A 26,104-nucleotide genomic window follows, 5' to 3' on the forward strand; every position below is an offset into this window, starting at 1 on the left:
AGCACAAGAAGGGTGCCATGCCCTGCAGGGTGACCAACTCCCGTGGGCCTCAGGTTAGGTCCATCTGGGTCTGTTTCTTAAAAGGGTGGCCCCAGGCTACCTGCATTACAAGCACCTGGGTACTTGCTAAGACTGAAGTTTCGTGGGCCCCCTTGCCTCCCCAAATCTGAGTCTTTGGGGGTAGATCCTAGGAATCTGCATTTTAAGCCAGCTGACTAAACAACTGATGAGCCTGGGGGGTTGGAGGGCCTACATGGGGACACAGGCACAGGTAGGGACTTCTTGCCAAGAAGGTGAGGGCCACCAGATCCCTGGATCCTCTTGCTGGGGTGGCAGGAGAGTGGGGAGGAATGTTGAGAATGTTGAGAATGTTAAAATACTGAATACAGGCTGGCGCGGGGGCTCACGCCTGTAACCCCAGCACTTTGGGAAGCCAAGGCAGGCGGATCACGAGGTCAGGAGATCGAGACCATCCTGGCAAACACGGTGAAACCCCCTCTCTATTAAAAATACAAAAAATTAGCTGGGCGTGGTGGCGGGCGCCTGTAGTCCCAGCTACTCCGGAGGCTGAGGCAGGAGAATGGTGTGAACCTGGGAGGCGGAGCTTGCAGTGAGCCGAGATCACGCCACTGTACTCCAGCCTGGGTGACAGAGCGAGACTCCATCTCAAAAAACAAAAAACAAACAAAAAAAAAACACTGAATACAACAGTTACTACCAATTTGGGCTTACTTAAACCCAGCCCATGCTAAACATTACACACACTCCTCTGATCCTAAAAGCTCTGAGGCTGGGTCTATTCCTGTTTTATGGATGTGGAAATCAATAATCAGAGAATAATGTGTCCAGATTAGGAATTGTGACAACCCTGAGATCTGCGGCTAAGTATATTGCTAGGGTCCTGCAATACCTGGGCTAGTCGGCCACTGCAGGCCCCTGCAATGAGCCAGGCACATCTAGTGGAGGCTTCCCATGTGTCAGAAATTAGTCTAAGTGCTTTGCATAACAACCTCATGGAGCAGGTGTCATTATTATCCACCTTTTACAAATAAGTACACTGAGGCCTGACAGCTCAGGCTGGTAACATCCAAGTTTCATCTTGAGCGACCCATCTCTTATGTAATGATGAGGTGTGTCTGGTGGGGGAGTGGGGAGTGAGCATCAGAGACAGACTGAATCCCAGTTCCAGCTACATGTCTATTTTTTATTCAATATATTAAATATATTAATCAGAAAAGTCACATACTATAAATCCAGGAAAATACACAAATATAAATGTCAGAATCTGTCATTTGTCTTCTTCCTACAGTGACAGTTTATGTACATGTGGAAGGAGGGTAGGAAGAGAGAGCCAGCAAGAGGCTGGAAAGGCTGCCCAGGTGGGTGGGGCCCATCCCTTCCTCCCAACCCCACTCCCACCTCAAGCTCTTTCTTCCTGTATTTACAGCAGCACTGGGCTTATTTACAGCACGGCGCTATGTGTTAAAAACGGTTTATCTTACAAAAAACATAAAGGCCAGGGCCAGGCTGGGGGAATAAGACAAATCGTGGGGTCACCCCCATGAATGCATCCCCCTCCCCAAGGGCTTGAGCTCCCTGCGAACCTCCTGGAGCAGGTGAGAAGGTGGAGTCATTCTGCAGCGCAGGCCCGGGCTTGGGGGTGCTCTGGGGGTCCGTGGACTAAAGGCACGTGGGGTGGCATATGAGAGTGCACATGTGCACACGTGTTCCCAGGCGGGGGTCAGAAGGGCAGCGTGTCCATGAAGATCTTGTCGATGATGGGTGGAGGGGGCACCAAGTCCTCCAACTTGAGGTAGAATATACGCTGCAGGCCCTGGGTGCACAGGGTCCGCAGCTCGGGCAGTTTGCCCAACAGACGTGACAGGCAGCTGGCTGGCTGGGGCTCGCCCGCCACAGCTGCCACGTGCTCCTTCAAGCAGCTGGCGATGCGGTTCTGCAGCTCCTCCACCCGCCGCGGCTCCTGCAGCCCATGCCGGTCTGCGGGGAGTGTACAGGATTAGCTGCACATCTGACAACCAGGCCCCCAAAGCCCCAGCCTCCCGCAGGCCCCTAAAACTGCTGCCCTGACCACCCCTCACGCTCTGCTGGCACTTCACAAAAGCGCGTTCACATGTTGGCCATTAGTAAGCATCGTCACAAGTCTGAGAGGCAGTAACGCTCATTATCCTCATACTCCAAGTGAGAACCCAAGGCCCAGGAGGCTAATGACTTGCCCAGGGTCACAAATGGGAAATAAAATCCTAACTGAGGTTTTCCGGCTAGATCATTGGGTTTTTAAAATCTACACTGTTCTGAGAAACCCAGCCTCAGAACTCAACGTTCCTCAGCCCGGAGTACCTCTGATTGTGTTCTATATAGTTGGGTCCCCTGTGCAATTTAAGCGAAAAAAGGAACGAGGGTGGATTCTTTCCTTTAAAAAACAGAGATCTGAAAACCTCTGCATTCAACACCAGATTCCATCCTGCAGAACTACATTTACATAAAGTTTAAAACAGGGACAGCCAATCTGATCTGCACTGTCAGAAGTCACAGTGAAGGGCTGGGCGTGGTGGCTCATGCCTGTAATCCCAACACTTTCGGAGGCTGAGGCAGGAGGAGAACTTGAGCCCAGGAGTTTGAGACCAGCCTGGGCAACATAGTGAGGTACTATCTTATTTTTTAAATTTTTTAAATAAAAAGTAGTGGTTACCCTTGGGGTGGGCAAATGACTGGAAGGGGCATAATAATGGGTTCTGGGGGGCAGTTATGTGCTCTTTCTTGACCAAGGCGCTGGTTGGGTAAGTGCGGTTTATAAAAATTTACCATTTGTGTACTTTTCTATATGCAGCAAAATTGACAAGATTTAAAAAAAAAAAGCCAATACCCTTGGCCGGGCGCAGTGGTTCACAACTGTAATCCCAGCACTTTGGGAGGCAGAAGTGGGAGGATTATGAGGTCAGGAGATCGAGACCATCCTGGCCAACATGGTGAAACCCTATCTCTACTAAAAATACAAAAAATTAGCCGGGCATGGTGGTGGGCGCCTGTAGTCCCAGCTACTCGGGAGGCTGAGGCAGGAGAATGGTGTGAACCTGGGAGGCGGAGCTTGCAGTGAGCCGAGATCACGCCACTGCACTCCAGCCTGGGTGACAGAGCGAGACTCCGTCTCAAAAAAAAACCAACAACAACAACAACAACAAAAAACAAGCCAATACCCTAGGCCACATACATGACACCTGCAGTCTAGATCCTGGCAGTCTGGGACCAATGGCTGTCTTGGGCTTTGGAGCTGGATGCAGCTGAGCCCATCTCCAATTCCTATGGTCCCTACTTTACTGTTGGTATGAGCCCGGGGCAGTGCAGGGGCCCAGAAAGTGCTAGATCCCAGCTCACCAAACTCCCTGGGACAGTGCCCTCCTGAGAACCAGTCAACTCCCTGACACCCACTCCCTTGGACCTGGTGTGGTACTGGTCACTCACCGGTGATGAGGACAAGAGCAGAGAGGCAGGCGAAGGCAGGGACATCGACAACCAAGCTGTGCAGGGACCTTGAGAAGGCCAGGATGCTGTCAATCCAGTCGCCGAAGCCACGAGCACACTGCAGCCGGTGTAGCACCAGGCCTGAGCAGAAGATGAGCTTGCCCTCTCCTGGCTTAGACCTGGCAGGCAGATGGGCACGAAGAGCGATCAGGGTGGTTCACAGGCAGGTGTATCAGGGAAAGGGGCTGGGCAGACAGTCGGCAGCTCTCACCTGTATGCCAGGCGGAGGATGAAGAGCTCCAGGAAGGCTGACTCTAGCAACAGGTCCTGGTCAGCTGGTGACAGCTCGGCAAAGCCAGGGATCTTCTCTGCCCACTTGCGGATGACCTCCAGAGAACCGGAGAGCAGGTCGTAGAACTGCTGTACATCCCCAGCATCTTCCTTCCCAAAGCAGGGCAGCATCAGCTCCTGGAACTAGGAGGATGGTCCAGTGGGGTCAGCACCCCAGGCAGGGTCCTGCACCCACTGCCACATACGGCTGTGTCAGACACTTGGATGCCAGATCCTGGGAGTGGGAGTGGATGTGAGATCCTGCCCAGGCTCTCGCTTGCCAAGTCTCACATATTAACCCAGGGCTGCAGCTGCCAACAGGACACATTGTTCTAATTGGCCACCTGCCTGAGGGGGTGCATTTTCCCATCTGGTCAGCCCAGAGGGGGATCCTCTCTTTGATCTGTCAAACTGGAGGGGGTAGCTTTTCTTTCTTTCTTTTTAAAACTTCCTTTCTCATTCTATCCTTCTGGAGAGGACAGCTCTCCTAACATGCACAAAGGCACTGCGTGTACTCATAGCCCTCTCCGAGGCAGGCATGGGGTGGGACCTCACCTTGGAGTAGTCCAGTTTGGCAGTGCTGGGCCCTGAGTCCAGGTGTGCACGGACCAGGGAAGTGAGGAGATTGGCAGGGGAGGCATCCGGAGGCTGCTTGGGTTTTGAAGGTAGCCGGCCCCGCCGCCCCTTCAGGCTGTCTGTTCGGACAACTGCAAAGGAACGGGTAGGGGTGAGGAAGGAAGAGATGTGAGGAAGGGCCCCTCAGCCCAAGCCGTGCACACCACTGCTGAGATGCGCCCCACCGAGTCCCTAGGACCCAGAGCCCCTGAGATCCAAGGTACCCTACAGGGACCTCCCCCTGCCACCACCCTCACAATCCAGGCAGGTGTAGGCTGCCTCCCTCCAAGGCCTGGGGTTCAGAGGTGGGATGGAAATAAGACGTGCCCTCCCCCGGGTCATCCAGGGCAGAAGCCTGGGGACCCTGCTGGTCCCACTCCAATCAAGCCTACCCTTGCCCCGCTGGGCTGCACCCCAGCCACACACCTTCCTTCACCATGCCCACTGCCAGGCACTTCTGGAAGCGGCAGAACTGGCAGCGGTTTCGCCGCCTCTTGTCCACAGGGCAGTCCTTGTTAGCCAGGCAGATGTACTTGGCGTTTTTCTGCACTGTGCGCTGGGTGGGGGGGCAACACGGAACAGGCTGTCAGAGTGTGGGGTGGGGAGGGGGGAGCCTAGGGGAGAGGACTGTCCAGATCCTGCTGCCACTGCAGACAAAAGCACTCTCTGTTCACAGCTATTTTTCTAACATTTGGGTGGCAAGGGAGGGAGAGATAGGGGGTTGGGGGGGAGAGAAAAGTCTTGAAGACAATGGGGGAGGTTTCTCCCTCTGAGGAAGACCCCAGGACACAATATCGGGGACCAGGGTCTCTCCGGCAGTCCAGACACCTGTATTTTTTCATGGGCTCTTGTCCGCCTGCCCTCTCCCTAGGGCAGACAGGAGAGGGCCAAAGGGCTGGGGGTGGGGACGGGAAGTTAAGCAGGCACCATCTCTGGGACAAACACACAGCCTGTTCCCAAGTCCACCCCTGGTCCTCAGGAACCAAACCCTCCGCCAGGATCCTTTCATCTCACGCCAGGAACGTGAGAGCATGGGGGCACCCCTTCCCACTAGAACCTTGAGTTGGGGGAGGACAGGCAGAGAAAAACCAGAGGCTGGCCAGGCACCCCTGTAGCCCATATCTGCCCGTATCTCACCCCTCCCTCCAGCTCTGTGCAATCCCACGGGCCCCTGAGTGTCCTGTCGAATGAAAGCTTCCAGCCCTGGCATCTATGGGTCTCCAGGAAGGCGGCCCACCTGGCAGGGCTGACCCCGTCCTGCAGGACAGAACTTAGCTGGGAGGAGAATCCAGGGGGTGACCACAGGTCCCAACGGGATGAGAGGCCAGCCTCTCTCCATTTCCAACAAAAAGCCCCACCCGGGGCCACGCAGTACCTTGAAGAAGCCCTTGCAGCCCTCACAGGTGCGGACACCATAATGCTGGCATGACGCGTTGTCCCCACACACAGCACAGCGGCCTTCACTTCCACCTGGGGCCCCGCTCCGGGTCTTGGTTGAGGTCACGGGTGCATCCAGTATCCCCGAGCCCTCAAGGTGTGGAGAAGTGGGTGCCAAACCTGGGAAGGCGGTCGGCATGGAATAGCTCTCTCCCTCCCCCAGCTGGTGGGTGGCCTGTGACGGGAACAACTTCAGGGGGCTCTGGGCCAGGCTGGGGCTGGGACCGGTGGGAGTACTGAAGGAAAAGAAGGCTGGAGGCTGTGGGGGCCCAGAGGCTTTGGGCAGCTGCTCTGTCCATGCCCGCAGGCCTTCATAAGTCTGGCTGGGCGAGAAGTGGCCGAATGAGCCATCCCAGGGAGAGAGCTGGGGCGGCTGGAAGCTGGGCGTGGACGGCGATGGGGCCGAGCAGGGGCTACCATAGTAGTCAGAGCCACTGGAGGACAGGGCCTCATCCACTGGGCCGCTCAGGGGGCCAGGGTAGCAGCCGTACACCTGGAAGTCCTCGAATTTGAAGGAGGCAGAGGCAGGGGAGGTGGCTGAGGACGAGGATGTGGAGGAGGCCGAGGAGGAGGCTGAGGAGCATGGCTGGACTGTTCCCGGCAGCTGGTAGAGGAAGGTGTCAAACTCTCCTGTGTAGCCGTCCATGAAGGTGCTGAAGCTGGGCAGGGCAGTGGGGGCAGCAGGGGCCGCCTCAGGGCTGGCTAGGTCCATGGTGGGCTTGATGAACTCAGGGGTCAGGGGGTCGCTTGCCAGGTGGTCACGGGGTCCTGGACTCGGTGCTGGTGTCCCATATTGGGCTTGGATACAGGGCATCTCTGGAGAGAGAGGAAACCCCAGGGAGGGAAAGGAGAGTCAGTGAGAGAAGCCTATAGCCTAGTCTCAAAGTATGTGGGCCCCAGAGCAGCAAGGTGGCAGGAATCCCAGCCTAAAGATGGGACAGAGGCACCAGGACCAGAGCACCCAGGAATCCTGACCCCTGGCCTGAGTACCGTCTCGACTTAGATGCCACAAAGCCCCTGGGCAGCGGCCCAGCATGAGTGGGCTCCGTCAGAAGGCCAGCCACACCCTAGTCAGCCTGGGAACCCTAGGGGAGGCATCCAGCCAGCATTTCTCTGCTGGAACAGGGGGAAGCTGTGTTCCTCCAGCCCCCTGACCCTCCTGCCCCCCTGCCCTGGGGAAGGCGTGGTGGGGGCTGGGAAAAGGGTGAGTGGGAGAGGCAGCTCAGCAAAGCCTCAGCCCAGCTCTCAGGAGCAGCTCCCTGGGTTGTTTCGCCAAACAGGCACGTCCTGGGAATACTCCCAGGCACATCCCAGCCTCTGCAAAGCCCCTTTTCTCCTCCCCTCATGGTGCCTAGGAAGAAGGATGTCGTGGAGATGGAAGAGGAGCTGGGAGTGAAAGCCCAGCTGCCTAAGAAGGCAGCCTAACGCAGAGGCCTTAGCCTGTCCCCCATTTCCACCCTAACCCTGTACACTGAGCAAAGGCAGCAGATTCCAAGCCCACCCCAATCCTGCCATCTGGGGCTGGGAAGCCACTCTGCACTGCCCAAGATGCTCCCAGAAGCAAAGAGGAAGGCAGCCCAGGCCTCCTCATCGGTAACCTGGCTCCAGACCTTTAAAGGCCATTTGCTGGGGACAGGGGAAGGGGGAGGAAGGAGACCACAGCCCCCTGGACTCCCAGGAGAATGGACAACAGTACCTGAAAAGAATGTTCTGCTGCCCCCAGTTATTTTAATAAGAGAACTGAGAGAGACCAGGAGAAGACTTAAGGTGGCTATGCAGGAAGGAGAAGCCTGCTGGTGGGTGGGTGGAAGACATTCTGCCCCTCCACTAAATCGGGGTCTGTGCCCTGAAGAATCCAGGGGCTCAGGCAAAGGGGGTTACACACCTCCAGTCCCGAGGAGCCTGAAGAGAGCCTGAACAGAGATAGCATCATTCAGGCAGATCCTCACATTCACAGAATGGTCAAAAAATAATGCAGAGGAGGCTCCAGGACAGTCTCCCTCCCAACCTCCATGTCTGGGCTCTGCATAACTCCGGCCTCACCAGTCAAGGAGGGAAGCTGGAGAAGAAATCAAGCAGGAACAGAGAGTACCATAATCGAGGGGTGCAGTGATGGGGGTAAAGGCTGTCACCACCTCCTGGCCAAGAGCCCAGGAAGTCCTCTCTGGTCCTAGCCTTTCTTCTAACTCCACGGGACCGAACAGGGCACCTCCACCCCTAGCCTGACATTCACATAACCAATCAAGACAACAGAGACCCTTGTAGCTTGGGCCCCACCCACCCAGTGGCACCAGTCCACAGGCATGCAGCACCCTGCAAGAGGTGAGGGTGGCCACATCTGCCTGCACTAGGACAGCCTGGGCACGGATGGGCTGGGGGTGAAGAAGGAAAGACAGCAGTTGGGCAGAACTGGGCGTTCGTTCCTGCCTTATTCAAATCCTGTTTCTCCACCTGGACGTCCCACATCCGGATCAACCCCCATCAATCCCTCCCCCTTCATGCAGGTTCTTAACAACACAAGATACGACCTACATCTAGCCTCATGGGAAGGGGGAGCAGTCCCACAGGAGGAGGAAGAGGCGGGGTTGAAGGAGGGAGTGGGGAGAATCCGGCTTCAGGCAGGTCCTGGCAACAATGTGGCTTGCACCTGTTCTGCTGAACAAGCCTCAGGCTGCACCCTACCTGTAAGATCCAACAGGGACTACTGAGGGAGGGGGCATAGGGATGATCCGCATCTGGAGCTGGAATGGTTGGAAGGTATCCTCTAGGCAGCACCGCCCCAAGACTCCAACACTGGCAACCTCTATCCAGGATCCCCAAGGACAAGGGTTTCCACCTCTCTTTGTCTGTCTGTCTCTCTCACACATACATACATACACACACACACACACACACATACACACGTGATCCAAGCCCCAGCGAAATCAATCCTCCCTGTGTTTCCAGAGACCCTGCCCCTGACCCCAAGAAGCCTCCTTTATTCAATACAGAGCAAGCAGCCCTCCACAGCTCAGTTACCAAGCCAGTCACTTCCTTCAGTGATCCGGAGGCTTCCTAACGCACCTCAGACAGAAAGTTCAGGGTGGGGAACCCCTGCCAACTCAGCCACAGCCTCTAAACTGTTAAGAAAAACTGGGGCACTGGGAGGGGGCTGACAGGCTGGGAGGAAGAAGAGCCTTTTGGAAACCCAGTCCCAGTTGGACTCGTATGGATCCCCAGCAGCACCAAAGCTCTGTGTACCTGTTCCCCCACGGTGTTGTGATCCCCATCCACACCCACCCAAGTTCAGAGCACCGTGCGCCCAGTTGGGCACCCTAGGAGAAAAGCCAGCCGCCTGCTGGACAAGTCCCTACTCCTGGCACCAACCCCAACTCCCTGTGGCTTCCACCTTGCAGGCATTAATCTCCCCTACCTCCTACTCCGCACCCAGTAGTTTCCAGTTTGACCTGCGTTCTCATCCCGCTGCACTAGAGCTGCACACTACACCCACCCTCCTACATGCTGGCCCTACAACATCCTTTCTGCCCGCGTGTACACCCATCTCCCTCATGCACCACCCCTAAAAACAGATGCACATTCCCCGAAGGGAACCTACCCGGCCGGCTCCCGCTGCCTCTGCCCGGACCGGCGCCCCGAGTCGCAGCCTGGTCCCTGGTCCCGCGTGCGCTCCCGAAGTTCTTCTGTGCACTCCCCCAACTTTCGCAGCCTCTGCCACTGGGACTCCCCGGGCGAGCCCGACCCTCCTCTTAAGTGCTCCGTGACGCACGGGGAGGGGCGGGGGCGCCACTGACGCAGGCCGCCCGGCGAGCTTTGGCCATACAAGGGCGCGGGGGGCGGTGCGGTTCCGGCGGGAGGCGGCCAGGGGGAGGCGCGGCCCGGGGAGCCCGAGGGGGCGGGGCGAGTAGGGGGGGCCTGGAATGTCTGCGCGCGTGACGCACGCGGGGTTCCATTGACGCAGGGAGCGCGGATTGTTTGATCTATAAATAGGCTCCTCGCGCCCGCCGCGCCCGCTAAAAATAGCAACTCCCAGGCCCACTAGGCTCCCCGCACCGGACCCGGGTCCCAGCTGGGGGCCCCCAGGTCCAAAATAACCAGCGGGAGGGCCAGAGCCCGAGAAGGGGCGCTGTAGAGACGCGGCCGTGGGGCTTCCCCGGACGAGGATCTCCTCACCCTCCAGCTGCTCCTGGGAGCCAACCGCGCCCGGCCCCTCTGGCTCCCTCCGAGCCCCGCCCCACCTTTGCACCTTTCTGGAGCCCTAGGGTGTCGCTGCTGCCGCTGCTGGGCGGTCAGGACAGGCCGTGGGCTGGGATAGGCAACTTGGACACACCCTGGGGAGCCTGCGCCCTCACCTCAGCCCTAGGCGCAGGTAGTGCACAGGACGCGGCTTCCCCAGCAGGATCTCAGGCTGAGAGGCTGCCCCTGAGACATCAAAGCCCCCTCTTAGTCCCTCCAGGCAGTCTCCCTACACAGGACCTTCCAGAGGGCAGGGGTTGGCCAGGCCCAAGCTCGGCCAACAGCTCTGGCTCCACAAACTGAACTTGGTTTCGCACCGTCCCCTCCCCAGTCCCTTACAGGGGGAGTGCACCCTAGTTGGGAAATTACCGAATTTCAGAACCGGGTGGAGCCTGAGAAATCTTTTCAAACTTGTGTCAACTCTTCCCCATTTTATAAATAAACAGGCTCAGAGAAATAATGGCACTTGCTGAAGGTCACACAGCCAAGTGGTGGCACACGGGTGGAACCCAGGGCACAGACTGCACTTCTAGGGATCTCTCCACGCCTCTTATCAATCCCCCTCCCCCTGTCCACATCAGGGAGCACCGACCCTCCCACCCCACCTCCAGCACCTCTGAGGAGGCAGCTCTGACCAGTAATCAATCACCTGCCCGGTGGAGTGCGGAACAGCCCGCCAGGGCGCTGCTGGGCACAGACCAGGCTGCAGCCACCTGGAGCTTTTCCTGGTTTGGCCGTCACCCGTCCACCCTGATCTCTCCTGAACCTGGGGAGCCCTCATGGCAAGGTAAGAGGAGAGGGAAGGGCAAAAAAAAAAAAAAAAAAAAAAAAAAACCCACAAGGAAAAGAGAGCCCTGCCACCCCACTGCGACCCCCAACCATTCCCCTTCTTCCCATGTAAGTCAATATCCATGAGTTTCTGCTTCCACTGAGCCTGCACCCACCCAGCCTGTTCTCACCTCATCTGGTCACCCCACAGGACTTCCTCTGCCCCGGAGGCTCTGCCTGCTCCTGATTTCCGCCCTCAACCCCCATCACAGGTTTCCCACACCCTCGTCTCCAGCCCCCGCTTCTGCCCACTCAAAGGTCCCACAAGCACCTCAAATTTCAGCTGTTTCAGACAGAGCCTATCATTTCTGCACCCCCTGCCTGCCACCTAATCTCTGCTCCTGATGCCCCATTTGCAACTCTTCATTGTTTCCTGAAATTCCTTTTTGGAACATCTCTTGGGTCCTTTCCTCTCCCCATTTTTGTTTTGTTGTTTTTGAGATAAGGTCTTGTTCTGTCGCCCAGCCTGGAGTGCAGTGGCACGATTATGGCTTACTGCAGCCTCGACCTCCCAGGCTCAAGCCTCTTGCCTTGGCTTCCCAAAGTGCTGGGATTACAGGCATGAGCCACTGCACTCAGCCTCTCCCACTTTCCTACTGCCAGCCACAGCCCATGCCTCACTGGTCCCACAGACCAACTGCCTGCGTGCAGTGACCACTCCTTGCCCACACCCATGAAGACTATCCAGTAGCCTGCCTATCTTCTCTTTCTAAAGCCTCACTGTCCACCACAGATGGAGCAGTCTTCATACAGCTGACCCTTGAACAACACGTTTGAATTGTGTAAGTCCACTTATACAGGGATTTGGGGATTTTTTCAATCCAACATGGATCCAAAAACTCACATATACAGAGGGCCGACTTTTAGTATCTGCAGGTTCCACAGAGCCAACAGTGGGGCTTGAGTATTCACAGTACAAGTTGGGGTCCTGGAGCCAACTCCCTTCATATACCGAGGGGTGACTGTAATACTGATGGCCTTCAGTGATCTGGTCAGAACCTGACAGAACCCTCCATCCCAGCATAGTCTCAACGTGAATGCGTCTGCAGAGAGCTCTGGGTTGCCCCAAACCATCTTCCTTCAAGGCCACTGGTTGAACATGAAGTGTGGGCAGGATGCTGCCAATTGGACCCATCCAGGATCCCTACCTCATTTCAGCCAAAGTTTTGCTTTTCTTTCTCTTAGGCTTTTCCATAAGATTTTGCTTGGATTTTGTGGAATCCTTTTGTGAAAAATGACTCCACAGCTTTAAAAAAAAAAAAAAAAAAAAAATGGCTGGGCGCGGTGGCTCAAGCCTGTAATCCCAGCACTTTGGGGGGCCGAGACGGGCGGATCACAAGGTCAGGAGATCGAGACCATCCTGGCTAACACGGTGAAACTCCGTCGCTACTAAAAAATACAAAAAAAACTAGCTGGGCGAGGTGGCGGGCACCTGTAGTCCCAGCTACTCAGGAGGCTGAGGCAGGAGAATGGCATAAACCCGGGAGGCGGAGCTTGCAGTGAGCTGAGATCCGGCCACTGCACTCCAGCCTGGGCGACACAGCGAGACTCCGTCTCAAAAAAAAAAAAGAATTCAAGTCCTCCCATTTTGCAGATTAGGAGACAAGGGTTCCAATAGAAGCTGCACCTTGCTCAGGAGCACACAGCGTCTTGCTGGGTGGTGGAACCTATCCCAGCTGTGTCACAGGCTGGCTTCCTCACCTAGCACCTGCTTTGCCCCAGGATGTCTCCCTCCACCCTAGCAGGGCCTTCCCTAGAAAATAAAACTAACTTTTTTTTTTTGAGACAGAGTCTCACTCTGTCGCCCAGGTTGGAGTGCAGTGGCATAATCTCAGTTCACTGCAAGCTCCGTCTCCCGGGTTCACGCCATTCTCCTGCCTCAGCCTCCCGAGCAGCTAGGACTACAGGTGCCCGCCACCATGCCGCCTAATTTTTTTGTATTTTTAGTAGAGATGGGGTTTCACTGTGTTAGCCAGGATGGTCTTGATCTCCTGACCTCGTGATCCGCCTGCCTCGGCCTCACAAAGTGCTGGGATTACAGGCATGAGCCACTGTGCCTGGCCAAAATAAAACCAATTTTAATAGGTAGCAAAAGATAATCAGCCAAGCCAATGTTCTTCCTGCTAACCAGCAAGAACAGGTGTGTTGTCTATGGCTTGACCAGTCTGTGCTCAGTCTCCACCCTTGCTAGCTCTTGTTTTGTTTTGTTTTTTGTTTTTTTTGAGATGGAGTCTCCCTCTGTTGCCCAAGCTGGAGTGCAGTGGCGCGATCTCGGTTCACTGCAAGCTCCGCCTCCCGGGTTCCTGCCATTCTCCTGCCTCAGCCTCCCGAGTAGCTAGGACTATAGGTGCCCGCCCCGGACCAAGCCCAGCTAATTTTTTGTATTTTTAATAGAGACAGTGTTTCACTGTGTTAACCAGGATGGTCTCGATCTCCTGACCTTGTGATCCGCCTGCCTCAGCCTCCCAAAGTGCTGGGATTACAGGCGTGAGCCACCACCCCCCAGCCCAGCCTTGCTAGCTCTTTGAGAGTTGAACCAGCCTCAAGCTCAGGCACCCTCCTCTCCTCCTAACAACTTCGCATTTGTAAAAAGTGGCACAGACCATCCTGTGAGGTAGGCCCACCCACAAGCCCAAGGAAAACTGAGTGTGGTGAGGAACTGTCCAGGTCCCTGGTCTGAATCTCAGCATCTAGCCTCCAGATCTGGGCCTGCAGCCCAGGCCCCACCTCCCCAAGCCGCTGCAGGTTATGGAGGTTGCAGTCCTGCTGCCCCAAAGCCTGGAGGAGGATAAGAAACTACAGCTGCCACCTGGCCATGCTTGCAGGGGTGGGGAATGGTAAGGGTGCTCAACACACCACATTCTGAAAATAAGTAAATAAGGAGAAAAAGGCAAAGTCCCTCTGTGGAAACACAGATGGGGCCACTGATGCAGGTTCCCGTGTGGAGCACCTAGCCTAAGATAAAGGCGAGAGAGGTGAAAGGGGCTTGGGGATCCCAAGCCTTGTGGGCCCTCCAGGGAGGATGGCCTGGGCCTCTGAGAGAGTGGAGTCCAGCTAGTGGAACTTTGGAGAAAGGCACAATTGATGTGGACTTTGGGAGGCCTAAAGCAAATGCTGGTCCCAGACTGGCCAGAGACACCCCCCCAGCAAGTCTAACCTTCAAGAACAAGGTCAGAGTGAACAGCTAATTGTCAGGGAGATGGGGTAGGAGGGAACAGGTAATAATGAGAGAGGTATCCAAAACTAGAGACAGGGACCTGAAGGTAAGGCAAGGCCATGACAACACAGAAGGGTAGGTAGAGAAGATGTCATGCTGGAAACAAGAGACAGCCCCACCCAGTAGTCAGGCCCCCACACCACAGCCCAGCCTATCCATCTGCCCTCATCACCCCAGTTCCCCACCGACCCCATATAAGGACCTTGAGCTAAACCTTCCCATCACCCACTTTGCACATACTGTTTCACCCATTGGGCACACTGTTTCCCTTCCTCCTTTCTATTATAATCATGCTGATCCTCCAAGACCTCAGCTTAGAGTCTGGACCGGCCCAACTCTTTTTTTTTTTTTTTTTTTTCTAAGTCACTACATCCAACTAACTCATTTATAATAAGCTCCTTCTCACTGGGAGTGGGTCAGACCTTGGCCAGGGCACTTCACATGGATTCTTCCATTTAACACTCTCCCCAACCCTTCCAGGTTTGGAATTACAATCTACATTGTTTAAAGACAAAAACAGAGGCTCAGGGGCAGGATTGAAACTCAGGTCCCCTAACTCCCAGTTTTGTGCAGGACCTGTTGGCCCTAGACTCTAACCTCCAGAGGCTGTGGCTTCTGGCCCCATGGGCCTTGAGTCTTATAAGTGAACCACAAAACCAGGTACACACACAACCTATAAACTGAAAATGGAGGTGCCTACAATGGGGGCCTTTGTGGGAATGGACGCATTCTAGTTCCCCATCTGGACGATAATCACCCAAGCATGTTCACTCTGGAAGAGTCATCAAATTGCACTTTTTTTTTTTTTTGAGACAGAGTTTTGCTTTATCACCCAGGCTGGAGTGTAGTGGCACAATCTCAGCTCACTCCAACCTCTGCCTCCTGCGTTCAAGCAATTCTCTGCCTCAGCCTCCCGAGTAGCTGGGATTACAGGTGCCCGCCAACACGCCCAGCTAATTTTTGTATTTTTAGTAGAGACGGGGTTTCACCATGTTGGCCAGGCTGGTCTTGAACTCCTGACCTCGTGAACTCCTTACTTGCCTTGGCCTCCCAAAGTGCTGGGATTATGAGCCACCGCGCCTGGCCAAACTGTACTCTTAAGACTGTACTCCAGGCACTGTGGCTCATGCCTGAAATCCCAGCACTTTGGGAAGCTGAGGCAAGAGGACTGCTTGAGCCCAGAGTTTGAAACCAGCCTGAGCAACACAATGAGACGCTTTCCTTACAATAAAATTTTTAAAATTAGCCAGTTTGTGGTGGTGCACACTTGTAGTCCCAGCTACTTGGAGACTGAGGTGGGAGGATTGCTTGAGCCCAGGAGTCTGAGGCTGCAATGAGCCATAATCATGCCATTATACTCCAGCCTGGGCAACAGAGTGAGACCCTGTCTCAAAAAAATAATAATAATAATAATTGTACACCTATGATGTGTGCACTTTTCTGTATTATGTTATATTCCCCCCAAAGTTTGTTTGTTTGTTTTTGAGATGGTGTCTCGCTCTGTTGCCCAGGCTGGAGTGCAGTGGAGCGATCTCGGCTCACTGCAAGCTCCGCCTCCCGGGTTTACGCCATTCTCCTGCCTCAGCCTCCCGAGTAGCTGGGACTACAGGTATGGGCCACCTCGCCCGGCTAGTTTTTCGTATTTTTAGTAGAGACGGGGTTTCACTGTGTTAGCCAGGATGGTCTCGATCTCCTGACCTTGTGATCTGCCTGCCTTGGCCTCCCAAAGTGCTAGGATTACAGGTGTGAGCCACTGCGCCCCGCCCAAATTTTATTTTTAAATAGCCACGCCTGAATGAGAGAGACATATTTCTTCATATGGATCCAGATGCAGATGGAATTTGAGAACAATTCTTTCAAGTGTGTGCTTCTGAAACCACAGTGGCTGTTTCTTATTATGTATTATTTCTATCAACAGATAGAGCACAAGTACCGTTAGCAGGGAATGCAACATTTCATAGTAGAAAGGGGTCCTCCTGCTGACAACACAGTTTATTTTCTGAGCAGTTCACCAGGCCCTTACCCCTCCTAGTCAAATCTTATGGGGCCCAGGGATTTATCATGTACTTAGACCCATCCCTCACAAAGATGTAAACACCATGAGGAGAAGGGCACTGTCTCCTACCCCATGCTAGGAAGATCCTTTATACATCCTCGGTGGTAAGTAGCCCAGTGCAGGCCCCAGATGAGCAGCCAATGTCCATCACCATTCCCCAGCCCAGAGGGTGGGGGTAGAGATGGGTAAACAGGAGATGAAGGAAGTGGAATTACACAGCCCTTTTCCCACGCTACCCCTCCACCTTGGGCTGGGCCCCGCCCCTACTGAGTAGAGGTCAGGAACTTGCCCTACTTTCACTGAGACTGTCCCCACCCATGGGCCTCCACACCCTTCCCCTGGGGTGGGCAGAAGGAGTGAGCTTCGCTTTCTCCAGCTCAGAAGTGGCCCTGGGAGCTTCCCCTCGGCCCCAGGGTCTATCACCAGCCCTGACCTGGCCACTTCCTCTTCCTGCTCTGGCAGTGGGCAGGGGGATTTGCACTGTGGGCAGGGAAGCACTGCCTACTGCCCCGGGGGCTTCCCATGGGCAGCTCTGGGAACCAGGGGGGAAGGGTCAGGCCCAGACCCCTGGCTCTGCTCTCCTGGTCCTTGCCCAAGCCCTACCATGAGCACATGTATCATTATCTCCCCAAACCCAGCATCCCAGGGAACCAGGCAGGCCTGCACCCTTCCCCTCACCCTTCCCCTCAGCTCTCAGCAGGGGCCAAAGATAGAAGAGCTATCAGAGGCATCTTTGTCCAGGAGATAGCAAGCCTGATGTGTGACCTGAAGCCAGTCCCTTGTCCTCTCCAAGACTGCTTCCTCATCTGCCTAATGCAGACATCACCAGTCCCAGTGCTGGCAGAATTCAGTTCACAACGGAAGGGAGAGGTTCAACATCCAAATGTAGCACTGCCTGGGGCCTTGGCTCCCCCACTGTTGTGGGAAACTTGTAATGGCAAGTGAGGGTGGAAGTCAGAAGGCAGGCAGTACCTCCAAGGCACAGGGAAGTGCTACAGGGGGATGGGTTCCAGGACCCCGACATATACCAAAATCCATGCATACTCAAGTCCTGCACTAGGCCCTGTGGAACTCGTGTCTGCAGTGGGACAACCACAGCGGCCTGCAGCAGAATCCTAGGAATCCAGCAGAATCCTAGGGGCAGGAGATAGCAAGGTCCTCAGCTGGACGGGGGAGCCAGCAGCCCTCCTGCTCCAGGAACTACAAACAGTAACCCCATCTCTACTTCTCCCATTCCTGGGCTGAGTGAGAGGAAATGAGAGTGTGCCCAGCGATGTGGCTCTACCTAGTGATGTGGCTCTACCCAGCACTGGGAGAATTCCAGACTCTGTATGCAGCAAGTGGTCAATTAATACTCTGAAGAGAGCCAGTTAATGAAGGAGGTCAGGGTATGGCTGCAGAGGCTATCTTCAGTCCAGTGATTTCCCTACCCCTCCCTCCCTCCCTCTCAGGCCAGAAGAAATTAACATACAGCACAAAAGAATAAGATCAGACTTCAGGAACAACAGCCAGACGGGGCTGGAAAACACTGACAAGATCACGGAGTTCCTTTGGGAAAGGTTGGCCCACGCCTTGAACCTCCCTCGGCTTCCCCCTCAGTCTGCTCAGCTCCTGGCCAGCTCTCTTCTCCTCTCACCTTGGAGGGTCTCCCACCACCTTGCAGAACATCAACACCCACCAAATTCCCTTGCCTCGGCCCAAGGTCTCCACCCAGCCCATGCGGGCAAAATTTCAAATTCCAAAATAAAAACCCTCTGATAACGAGTCCCAGCCGGAAAGACTGATGCACTTTCCTATTGTTAAAGTATTTTTAGTCACAGGCTCTGGATTCGTTTAGAGACTCACGTTCAGAAAGGGGAAAAAATTTTTTTGAGAACTGGGAAGGAGAGCACAGGAGCCTCCCACGTAAGGAGCTGCTGCCTGTTCCATGCTGGGCCAGAGTCCCTGGCCCAGGTCCCGGAGCGTGTTTGTGGCAAGCTGGTTGGCAGACTTGCCAGACTTCTCTCCAGCTCTGCTTCTCAGGCACCCAAAGCAGCTGGGAGGCCCGACAAGGGGGACAGGCCAGGGGCTGAGGGCTCAGCAGGGCACCAAGCCCCTGGCCCAGCCACTCAGTCCCAACTAGTGGGGGCTCAGGGGCCCCCACTCAGAAGCCAATCCTGAGATACCCCAATGGACACCAAACTTGCCGCAGTGACCAGTGCCTCATCCAGATAGGGCGGACAGGAGAGGAAGACGGACCCTGTGGGGAAGCTCTGAGGAAGGAGCTAGACCGCATCACCTGTCTCTGTCCACCTCTCCCAGTTCTCAGTCATAGCGTTCACAAGTCCAACTACTGTCATCCAGCTGTGGTCAAGCTGCACACTCATGCCTCCAATTGTCAGCCACCCTTGCTTCCTCCCCGCAGAGCCCAAGGCCAAAGGGTTTGGCATGACAGTCGCAATGGGAAAAAATCCAAACAGCCCAGCTCCCATTCCTCAATGTCCCCGTCCCAAGACTCACCAGCTTCCTCCTCACGATCTGCTTTGACCCTGGACAAAGGTCCTGGACAACCGCACGAAGGGAGAATCCCAATATTGGTTGGGGGCTCTTTCTGGCAGCCTCAGGGAGCCCTGTGGGGAGAGACGTGCTGCCCAGCCAGCCTATCCTCGCAGCCGAGGCCGGGCAGCAGCTGAGCAGGCTCTGGATGTGGTGCTGCCTCCAAGCCGGTGTGTCCTCCGTTTATATAGCAGAAACCAGAGCCGGCCTCTGGGGATGGGGGGAGCCACTTTGGGCCCTCTTGGCTGGGCCTGACTTTGGCCCAGGTCAGCAAGAACCCAAAATAGTCAGCTGACGGGAGCCCCGACATGAGCGTGACCCTGGGCCCATGCCCGGGCCTGGCAGACAGGTGCCCACGTCACAAGACCAGCAGCTCTAGCACTCATGGGGCCCTGGTTGGCAGCCCCTCAGGGTGGCCTTGGCAGTGTATCTGGCATGGGAGTTCCACCCAATCACCACCATCACCCAGACGACGAGGTAAACACAAGGAATTCTGCCCACCAAGGCTGCTGTGTACCCAGAGGGAGAGCTGGGTGCTTAGGAAGCTGGGTCTGGACTGGGGGTGGATGTGGGGGCCGAGTTGAGGGAGGGACACCTGGCCACTGCTGTCATCTACATTCACGTGCCTTCCAAGTCCAGATCTCCAGCTGACCAGAGAACACATGCCTCTTACAGTAATTCCTCTCCGTCTTCAGCACGAGGTTGGTGGTACAGCACCTGCTGCCACTGGGAGGCCAGGCGTGCACCCAGCCCCACCCCCAGAACAGGAGGCCCTGCTTCCCAGGACTTCCCCCTTCCCTCCAGGCTGGGACCAGACACCCCATCCTCCCCACCCCAGCCACCTCTCCAAGGCTCTCTGCACCCTGAACGCTGACACCCTGTGAGGCAACAGTGTTTGGGAAGCTGAGGGAGATAGAGCCAGCGCCTGCTTCATCCAAGATCTCTCATGGCCTGGGAGGGCTGCTGCTCAGAGATGGCCCTCTTCCAGGGAAAGAGGAAGGGAATCTCATGGCCCCTGTCTGTCTGGGGTGTAAGGCAGAGCTCCAGCTCCTTTAGGCACAGAACCAGGACTACAGTGCCCTTGGCCCCATCTCATGTCCCCAGGAAAGGCCTGCTGGAAATCCCATTCCCGTCCTCCAGCTCTCAGTCCCAGATCAGTGTGGGCCTTCTCTGGAAGCACCCTCAGTCAAGGAAGTTATGTCCTCCACCGTCAGACCAGGCGCCAGTGCTTGCCAGCTACCCAGGAGGCATGGTTCTGGGCTTGGCTCTACACATCCTTACTGCAGGACCCCTGGAAAAGTCATTTCTCCCCTCTGTACCTCAGTCTCCTCTTCTGTAAGTGGAGAAGATGTGCTAGATCACAAGTAGTGGAAGGGCTGTCCTTGCCTTCCCATTCACAGAGGCCGCCCCCCACACCACAGACTCCATAGGCCCTCAGGCCTGCCACAGTGAGGAGGGACAGGCACCATGCTTTCCACGAGGGAGTGGAGGTCCCGGCCTTCCCTTCATGCACTCACCTGGAGAAGTGTCTACACCCGGGAGACAGGCCAGTTCCCCACTGCCACGTCTGCCCCATGATGCTCCCAGCCCAGTCCCCGGATACCCTATTCCACCCTATCTGCTTCCTGGAACCAGGCACATGCTGCCTTGGGAGCAGCTGTCATCCCCTATTCCTACCAGCCCATGTCACCTGGGCCCAGAGCCCTCCAGCCTATCCTGCCAAGAAAATAAGGCTTCCCCAGTCCCCACACCCACATTACCCCCACCTCTGAAGAAATCAGATCCTCCACACTGAACAGCACCTCGGCTGCCACCTCCGCGGGGTTTCCCCTCCATCCCCCTAACCACATCCGCTTTGGGCAGCTCCACCCCACCTCTGCCCCCCAACCCCACCTGCTGGAGGGGTGTACAAAGGACAATAGCAGAACACTTACCACTCTGGATGGACCAACAGGCCTTGGCCAACCACATTATCCTGTCAGCCGTCAGGGCCCAGGAGAAGGAACCAGGCTGCCTGGGAGGGGCAGGGCCTGGCCTCTGTCCATGGTGGAGGCCTACAGAGGGAGAGTCGATGTGAGTGAAGAGAAGTGAACCAGCCAGCAAGCACATTCCCTGGAGACAGCATGGCCAGGACACACAGGAATGGGAGCAGTGGCAGGATCCAGGCCGCAAGACGGGGACAAGCCAGCCCAAGGACCTCCCTGGGTTAGGCATCAGAGCCTGGGGACCTAAGCCCCAGGCAATCTGCTTCCAGGGGTGTAGGGTGTGGCCAGGGGCTGCTGACAGCATCTGGGGCATTTCAGAGCCATATAAACACATCAGCATCTAGTCCCTCCACCTCATACCCTTCTCTGACATGCACAAAAGGGCATGTTGCAGGCACAGGAAGGGCGCTATTGTGAGGATAGAGCGGAATACCCCTCTCTCCCTAAGGGGCTCCAGTTTGGCTCCTAAAGCCTCAGAGGCCCCCAAAAGGCAGGGGCTCCACTCAGAGTAGAGTGGATGTGGGATCCCAGACTGTCTGGGTTCAAATCCTAGCTCCACTGCTTATCACCTTGGGCAAATTACATAATCTCTTTGTACCTCATGCTCCTCATCTGTAAAAATGATGACATCTCTAAAATTAACAATCACAGGGTTATCAGCAGGCTTTTTTAAAAGTTTTTTTTTTTTTTTTTTTTGAGACAGAGTCTCGCTTTGTCACCCAGGCTGGAGTGCAGTGGCACGATCTTGGCTCACTGCAAGCTCCGCCTCCCGGGTTCACACCATTCTCCTGCCGCAGCCTCCGAGTAGCTGGGACTACAGGCGCCCGCCACCACGCCCAGCTAATTTTTTGTATTTTTGGTAGAGACGGGGTTTCACCGTGTTAGCCAGGATGGTCTTGATCTCCTGACCTCGTGATCCGCCCGCCTCGGCCTCCCAAAGTGCTGGGATTACAGGCGTGAGCCACCACACCCGGCTAAAAAAAGCTAATGTGTAAAAAAAGACTTAGGACAGTGCTAGATACACATTATCTGCTACATATCATTAATAGGACAAGTTCAATGAGGACACACACATAAAAGCTAGCCACAGACCCTGGTTCCTAGTCCAAGGCACCCTGGACACCTGGCCTCTCCTTCCAGGGTGGAAGCCAACTATGTGCCTCACCCCACACCCCAGCCTCTTCAGCTCTCCCCTAACCTCGTTCAGCTAGGGTACCTTGACCCACATCTCCCCTTCTCTTCCTCCACCCACTCCACTGCTCTCTCCTCTCGACTATGCTCCAGAGTGAGGGCAGGACCAGGCCTTAACTGGTTATTGGATTGCCCTTAAGACCGAGATGAGGTCTGGGAAAAGAGAAGGAGATGATGGGAGCTGGAGGGACAAAGAGGAGGAGGACCCCAGAGGGTGGGCAATGGGCTTCCTCGTCCTCCTGACCTCTGCCCAAGGTCTACAGGCCAAGGGGAGGACCTCTGGCCCACAGTACCCAGGCTCTCCCCTTATGACACTGCCAGCACCCCTCCCTCCCGATCCTGTGGGTATGATGGGGAGCAGGAAAAGGCCACAGGAAAGGAGGAGGGAAGGCAGGGCAGACTGGAACATCTGAAGCACCTTTAACCCTAAACAGAAAGCAAGACGAGGCTTCCAATCTGCCCCAGCCCATGGACTACACCTGCTTTCCAGGATGACAGTGTCATCCTCCCATCCCCCGGAAACTGGTCTATAATTTCCCCCAGCCTTGTCTTTTCTCCCTGCCAGCCCACTGCTGAGGAGGAAGGGTAGGGAGGGCCAAATACCACCTACCATAATCAGGCCCAACCTGAGCACCCAGGTCTTCCCCATCTGGTTCTCAGAACAGGGGCCAGAGTCTGGCACCTGGTGGTGCCCACAAATGATTTTAGCATCTTCAAGCAGGTATCTGTTTCCCTGCCTGTTCCAGATCAAAATGCCCCCCTCAATAGTCACACCACAAGCATTTACTGAGGACCCCCTGGAAGCCAGGCAGTGTGCCCCGAACCACAGGAGAGCCAAGAATGAGCACACCAAGATCCCAGAGCCCCAGGATCTGATAAGGGATGAACCAAGGACAAGGACAATCTGCACTGGGCAGAGGGCACATCAAAGGCTGAGTGGGCTTGGAGAAGGGGAAAGTGACCCCCAAATGGGGTGGACCATCAGGCCAGATTTCAGTCCCCAGTTCCTGCTCCCCACCAACTTCATTTCCCAGCCACTCACTGTGGTCCCCTCACATGGGCCTTCTCTCCCCACTCAGGGCCTCTGCATCCACTGTTCCCTCTGCCCAGAACTGGCTCTTCCTGATCAACCAGGTTTCCGTTCCCATGTCACCTCCCTGAACAGCTTGCACCCCCACCCCACCACACTAGCCTGATTTTTATTCATCAGAGGTCTAATGTTCACATCTGTTCCCTGGTTTATCACCTGTCTACCCAACCAGAATGTAAGGATGCTGTCCATCTCAATCACTGCAGAATCTGCAGTCTCTAAACTCTGCTCAGCACTGGCAGGTGCTCAGTAAGCGTGCGTGGAAAGGTAGGGGGTGCACATGCCTGCATTGGAGCTGTGCTGGGAGGAAGGTCAGCTAGGTGGGGACAGCATTCCAGCTCAAGAGCTGTCCCTTCCATTTGGGGGCAGATCCAAGAGCCACAGCGTTCTTCTTTATGTTGAATCACATCCCTGACTCTAAAAGTCCCTGGATCCCAGCTCTGTCCCCTGCACTGGCCCACAGGAAGCCTCATTCTAGTCCTTCCTAGCAAGTATTTTAGTCTTTTCTTAGCTAAACTGCCCCTTGTAACAGGACACTGCTGACAGGCCCTCTGCCTGACAGGCCCTGGTGGCCTCCTGAGTACAAGCTCTACATTGGCCAATATCCCTACCCAGAAATGGGCATATTACTATTAGCAATAACAACAGCCGCTAATATTTGTTAAACAACATGTGCCAGATACATTAAGCACTTTACATGCATTTTCTCATTTCAGCCTCACAATGCTATGAGGAAGGGATTATTATTATGCACATTTTACCAATGAGGAAACTAAGGCCCAGAAAGAAATGTTAAGCAACTTGCCAAAGGTCACACAGCTAGGAATTGGCAAAACTGAGATTAGAACCCAGGGAGCCTAACCAAGGAGTCCAGAATCAGGCATTCTTGCTCCCCCTACCGCCCACTTGGAGCTGTATAGTGGATGGAGGCTTCACACTGCACAGAGCAATCCCACAGCCTCCGTCCAGAGAGCAGCTCAGAAGCTAAGGGCCTGGGTTCCTGGGCCTTTGAGCCAGGCACGGGGCCTGAACTCCTCAGCTGACTTTCTTAAGTCCAGCAGAGGCCTCAGCACAGGCCTCGTCAGTCACATTCACATTGTTAATCTCGGCCCATCCTTCTGCCCAGTTGCCTTCAATTAGAATCTTGATTTTATACTATGCACTTGTTATTCCTCACAGCTCTGGATGACTACAAGGAGTCAGCTGACTTCCTTTTTAAGTCTTCATCCAAGTCACTGATCTTAAATGTTCACTTGGAGTAGGTCTAGGAGCAAGTCTTGTTGCCCCACCACTAGGGCCCCAGGCCAGGCTGACAAAAGCCCCCAAATCCATCAGCACCCACTGGGCATAACTGTTGTGAAACCGACCTCTGCCCAGCCTGCGCTTTCCCAATGTGCCGCTAATACTAGCCCCACATCCAAATTAACAATTCACTGTAAACCACCTCTGTCCACCAGGTCATCTATCAAAAACGAAGGCATAAAAACGGAATGAGCCTGCCAGGTGCGGTGGCTCACGCCTGTAATCCTAGCACCTTGGGAGGCCGAGGCGGGCGGATCACAAGGTCAGGAGTTCGAGACCAGTCTAGCCAATATGGCGAAACCCTGTCTCTACTAAAAATACAAAAATTAGCCGGCGTGGTGGCGGGCGCCTGTAGTCCCAGCTACTGGGGAGGCTGAGGCGGGAGACTCACTTGAACCCGGGAGATGGAGGTTGCAGTGAGCCGAGATCGCACCACTGCACTCCAGCCTGGGCAACAGAGCCAGACTTCATTTCAAAAAAAAAAAAAGGGGGGGGGGAGGTTGTGGAGGGGAATGAGCCAAGTCAGGGAACTGCGTCCTGTCCTCAACACAGACCACCATGGTAAGGAGGTCTGGAAATACAGACCCCCCCGCGCCCCCACCCCTCCCAATACAAGGAGGGAAGATGTTGCGGCAAAAAAAAAAAAAAAAACAACAACAAAAAAAACACGCCTGGGAGACACAAGCCCCAAGTCCTAATCCCCAGCTCCGCCTGATTCCACGAGACCCCCAGCCTTGGTTTCTTGACTTAGTCCCGTGAAGGGGTTGCGTCGCGCAGCATCCGTCCCTCCGGGCTGGGTCTCCTAGTAGACTCCTGGAAGCTCCCGCGCTCCTGGAACCGGTTCCCGCAGCCGGCGGGGAAATGGAAGGAATTTCTCTGGCCTGGCCACCTCCAGCGCCCCTCGTGGGCCAAACCCCACCCTTGGCGGACTGGGGAGAGAAAGCCTTGGCCGTCGCCCTTGGGGGCTGACTCTGAGCCAGCAGGTTCCGCTGGGAATCCAGTCCCTCCCCCGACTCCCCAGTTTCCAAGCGGGACTCCGGCGTGGCCCTGAGCCCGCCCCAAGGCATCCACCAAAGACGCGTGATTGCCCGGCCTCTCCGGGGCCCACCTCCCGCCACACCGGCGGTCCCTCACCTGGCCCCACGGGCTCCTCTCGCCTCTCCACTCCTGCTTTCCGGGGTCGCGCACCAGCAGGCCCTGAGCCGCTCTGCGCCGCAGGGGCGCCCATGCCTGGAGGCCGGGGGTCGCGGGCGCCGCGCTGGGACCCCGCCAGTTCCGCCGCCTCGCGCTCCTGCAGCCGCACCGCCGCCGCCGCTCGGCGCCCCCCGCCCCCGGGAAGCCCCCCGCCCGCAGTTCCGGCCTCGCCGCGCCCCCCGCCCCCGCGCCCGCGGCCGCCCGCGCGCTGTCCCAGCCCCGGTGCGCCTCCCCCGGCGGGCGGGGCGGGGACCGTGACGCGTGCCCATTGACGTCTCCGGAATCCCGGCGGCGGCGGCCGACGCAGACTCATCAATGGGGCTAAAAATAGCTGCTCCCGGAATAGCCGCGAGCGCCCCGCCCCGCGGCTCCCCCTACGCCGCACACCCGGTTACATAACCCGCGGCCAGAGCCGGGGAGCTGGTTCTCAGGTGAGGGTGTCGAGGCCTCGCTCACACCTCCCGAGGCGGCGCACCTGGGGCTAGGTTATAAATAAACTTACCGGGGGCTTCCCCAGGAAGAGGTGGAAAGAGAGAGGCCCAGAGAGACTCGGTGGCGGCCGAAAGTCACACAGCGATTCGGCTGCTGGCGAAGGCAGGGCCTGGCCTTTT

General features: G+C 55.9%; 1 protein-coding gene across 5 annotated transcripts; it reads right to left on the reverse strand.

Moving 5' to 3' along the window:
• Positions 1-1,183: 1,183 nt before the first annotated feature.
• NR4A1 (nuclear receptor subfamily 4 group A member 1) lies at positions 1,184-25,681 on the reverse strand. 5 transcript variants are annotated; one of them, XM_010373991.2, is made up of 8 exons: positions 25,434-25,681; positions 20,666-20,785; positions 5,801-6,678; positions 4,852-4,981; positions 4,366-4,517; positions 3,752-3,954; positions 3,481-3,659; positions 1,184-1,998 (listed from the first exon to the last, which is right to left on the reverse strand). In XM_010373991.2, the coding sequence occupies exons 1-8, from the start codon at positions 25,525-25,527 to the stop codon at positions 1,742-1,744; spliced, it is 2,013 nt and encodes a 670-aa protein (XP_010372293.2). In that variant the 5' UTR covers positions 25,528-25,681; the 3' UTR covers positions 1,184-1,741. The 5 variants fall into 5 exon arrangements, with proteins under 5 accessions (XP_010372293.2, XP_030795054.1, XP_010372295.1 ...); XM_030939194.1 differs by lacking the exon at positions 25,434-25,681 and adding an exon at positions 18,696-18,805 and having other exon boundaries at positions 20,666-20,775; XM_010373993.2 differs by lacking the exons at positions 20,666-20,785; positions 25,434-25,681 and adding an exon at positions 18,696-19,176.
• Between the last annotated feature and the right edge of the window lie 423 nt (positions 25,682-26,104).

This window comes from Rhinopithecus roxellana, chromosome 10, assembly GCF_007565055.1.
Source record: "Rhinopithecus roxellana isolate Shanxi Qingling chromosome 10, ASM756505v1, whole genome shotgun sequence".
In the NCBI taxonomy this organism is placed as follows: Eukaryota; Metazoa; Chordata; class Mammalia; order Primates; family Cercopithecidae; genus Rhinopithecus; species Rhinopithecus roxellana.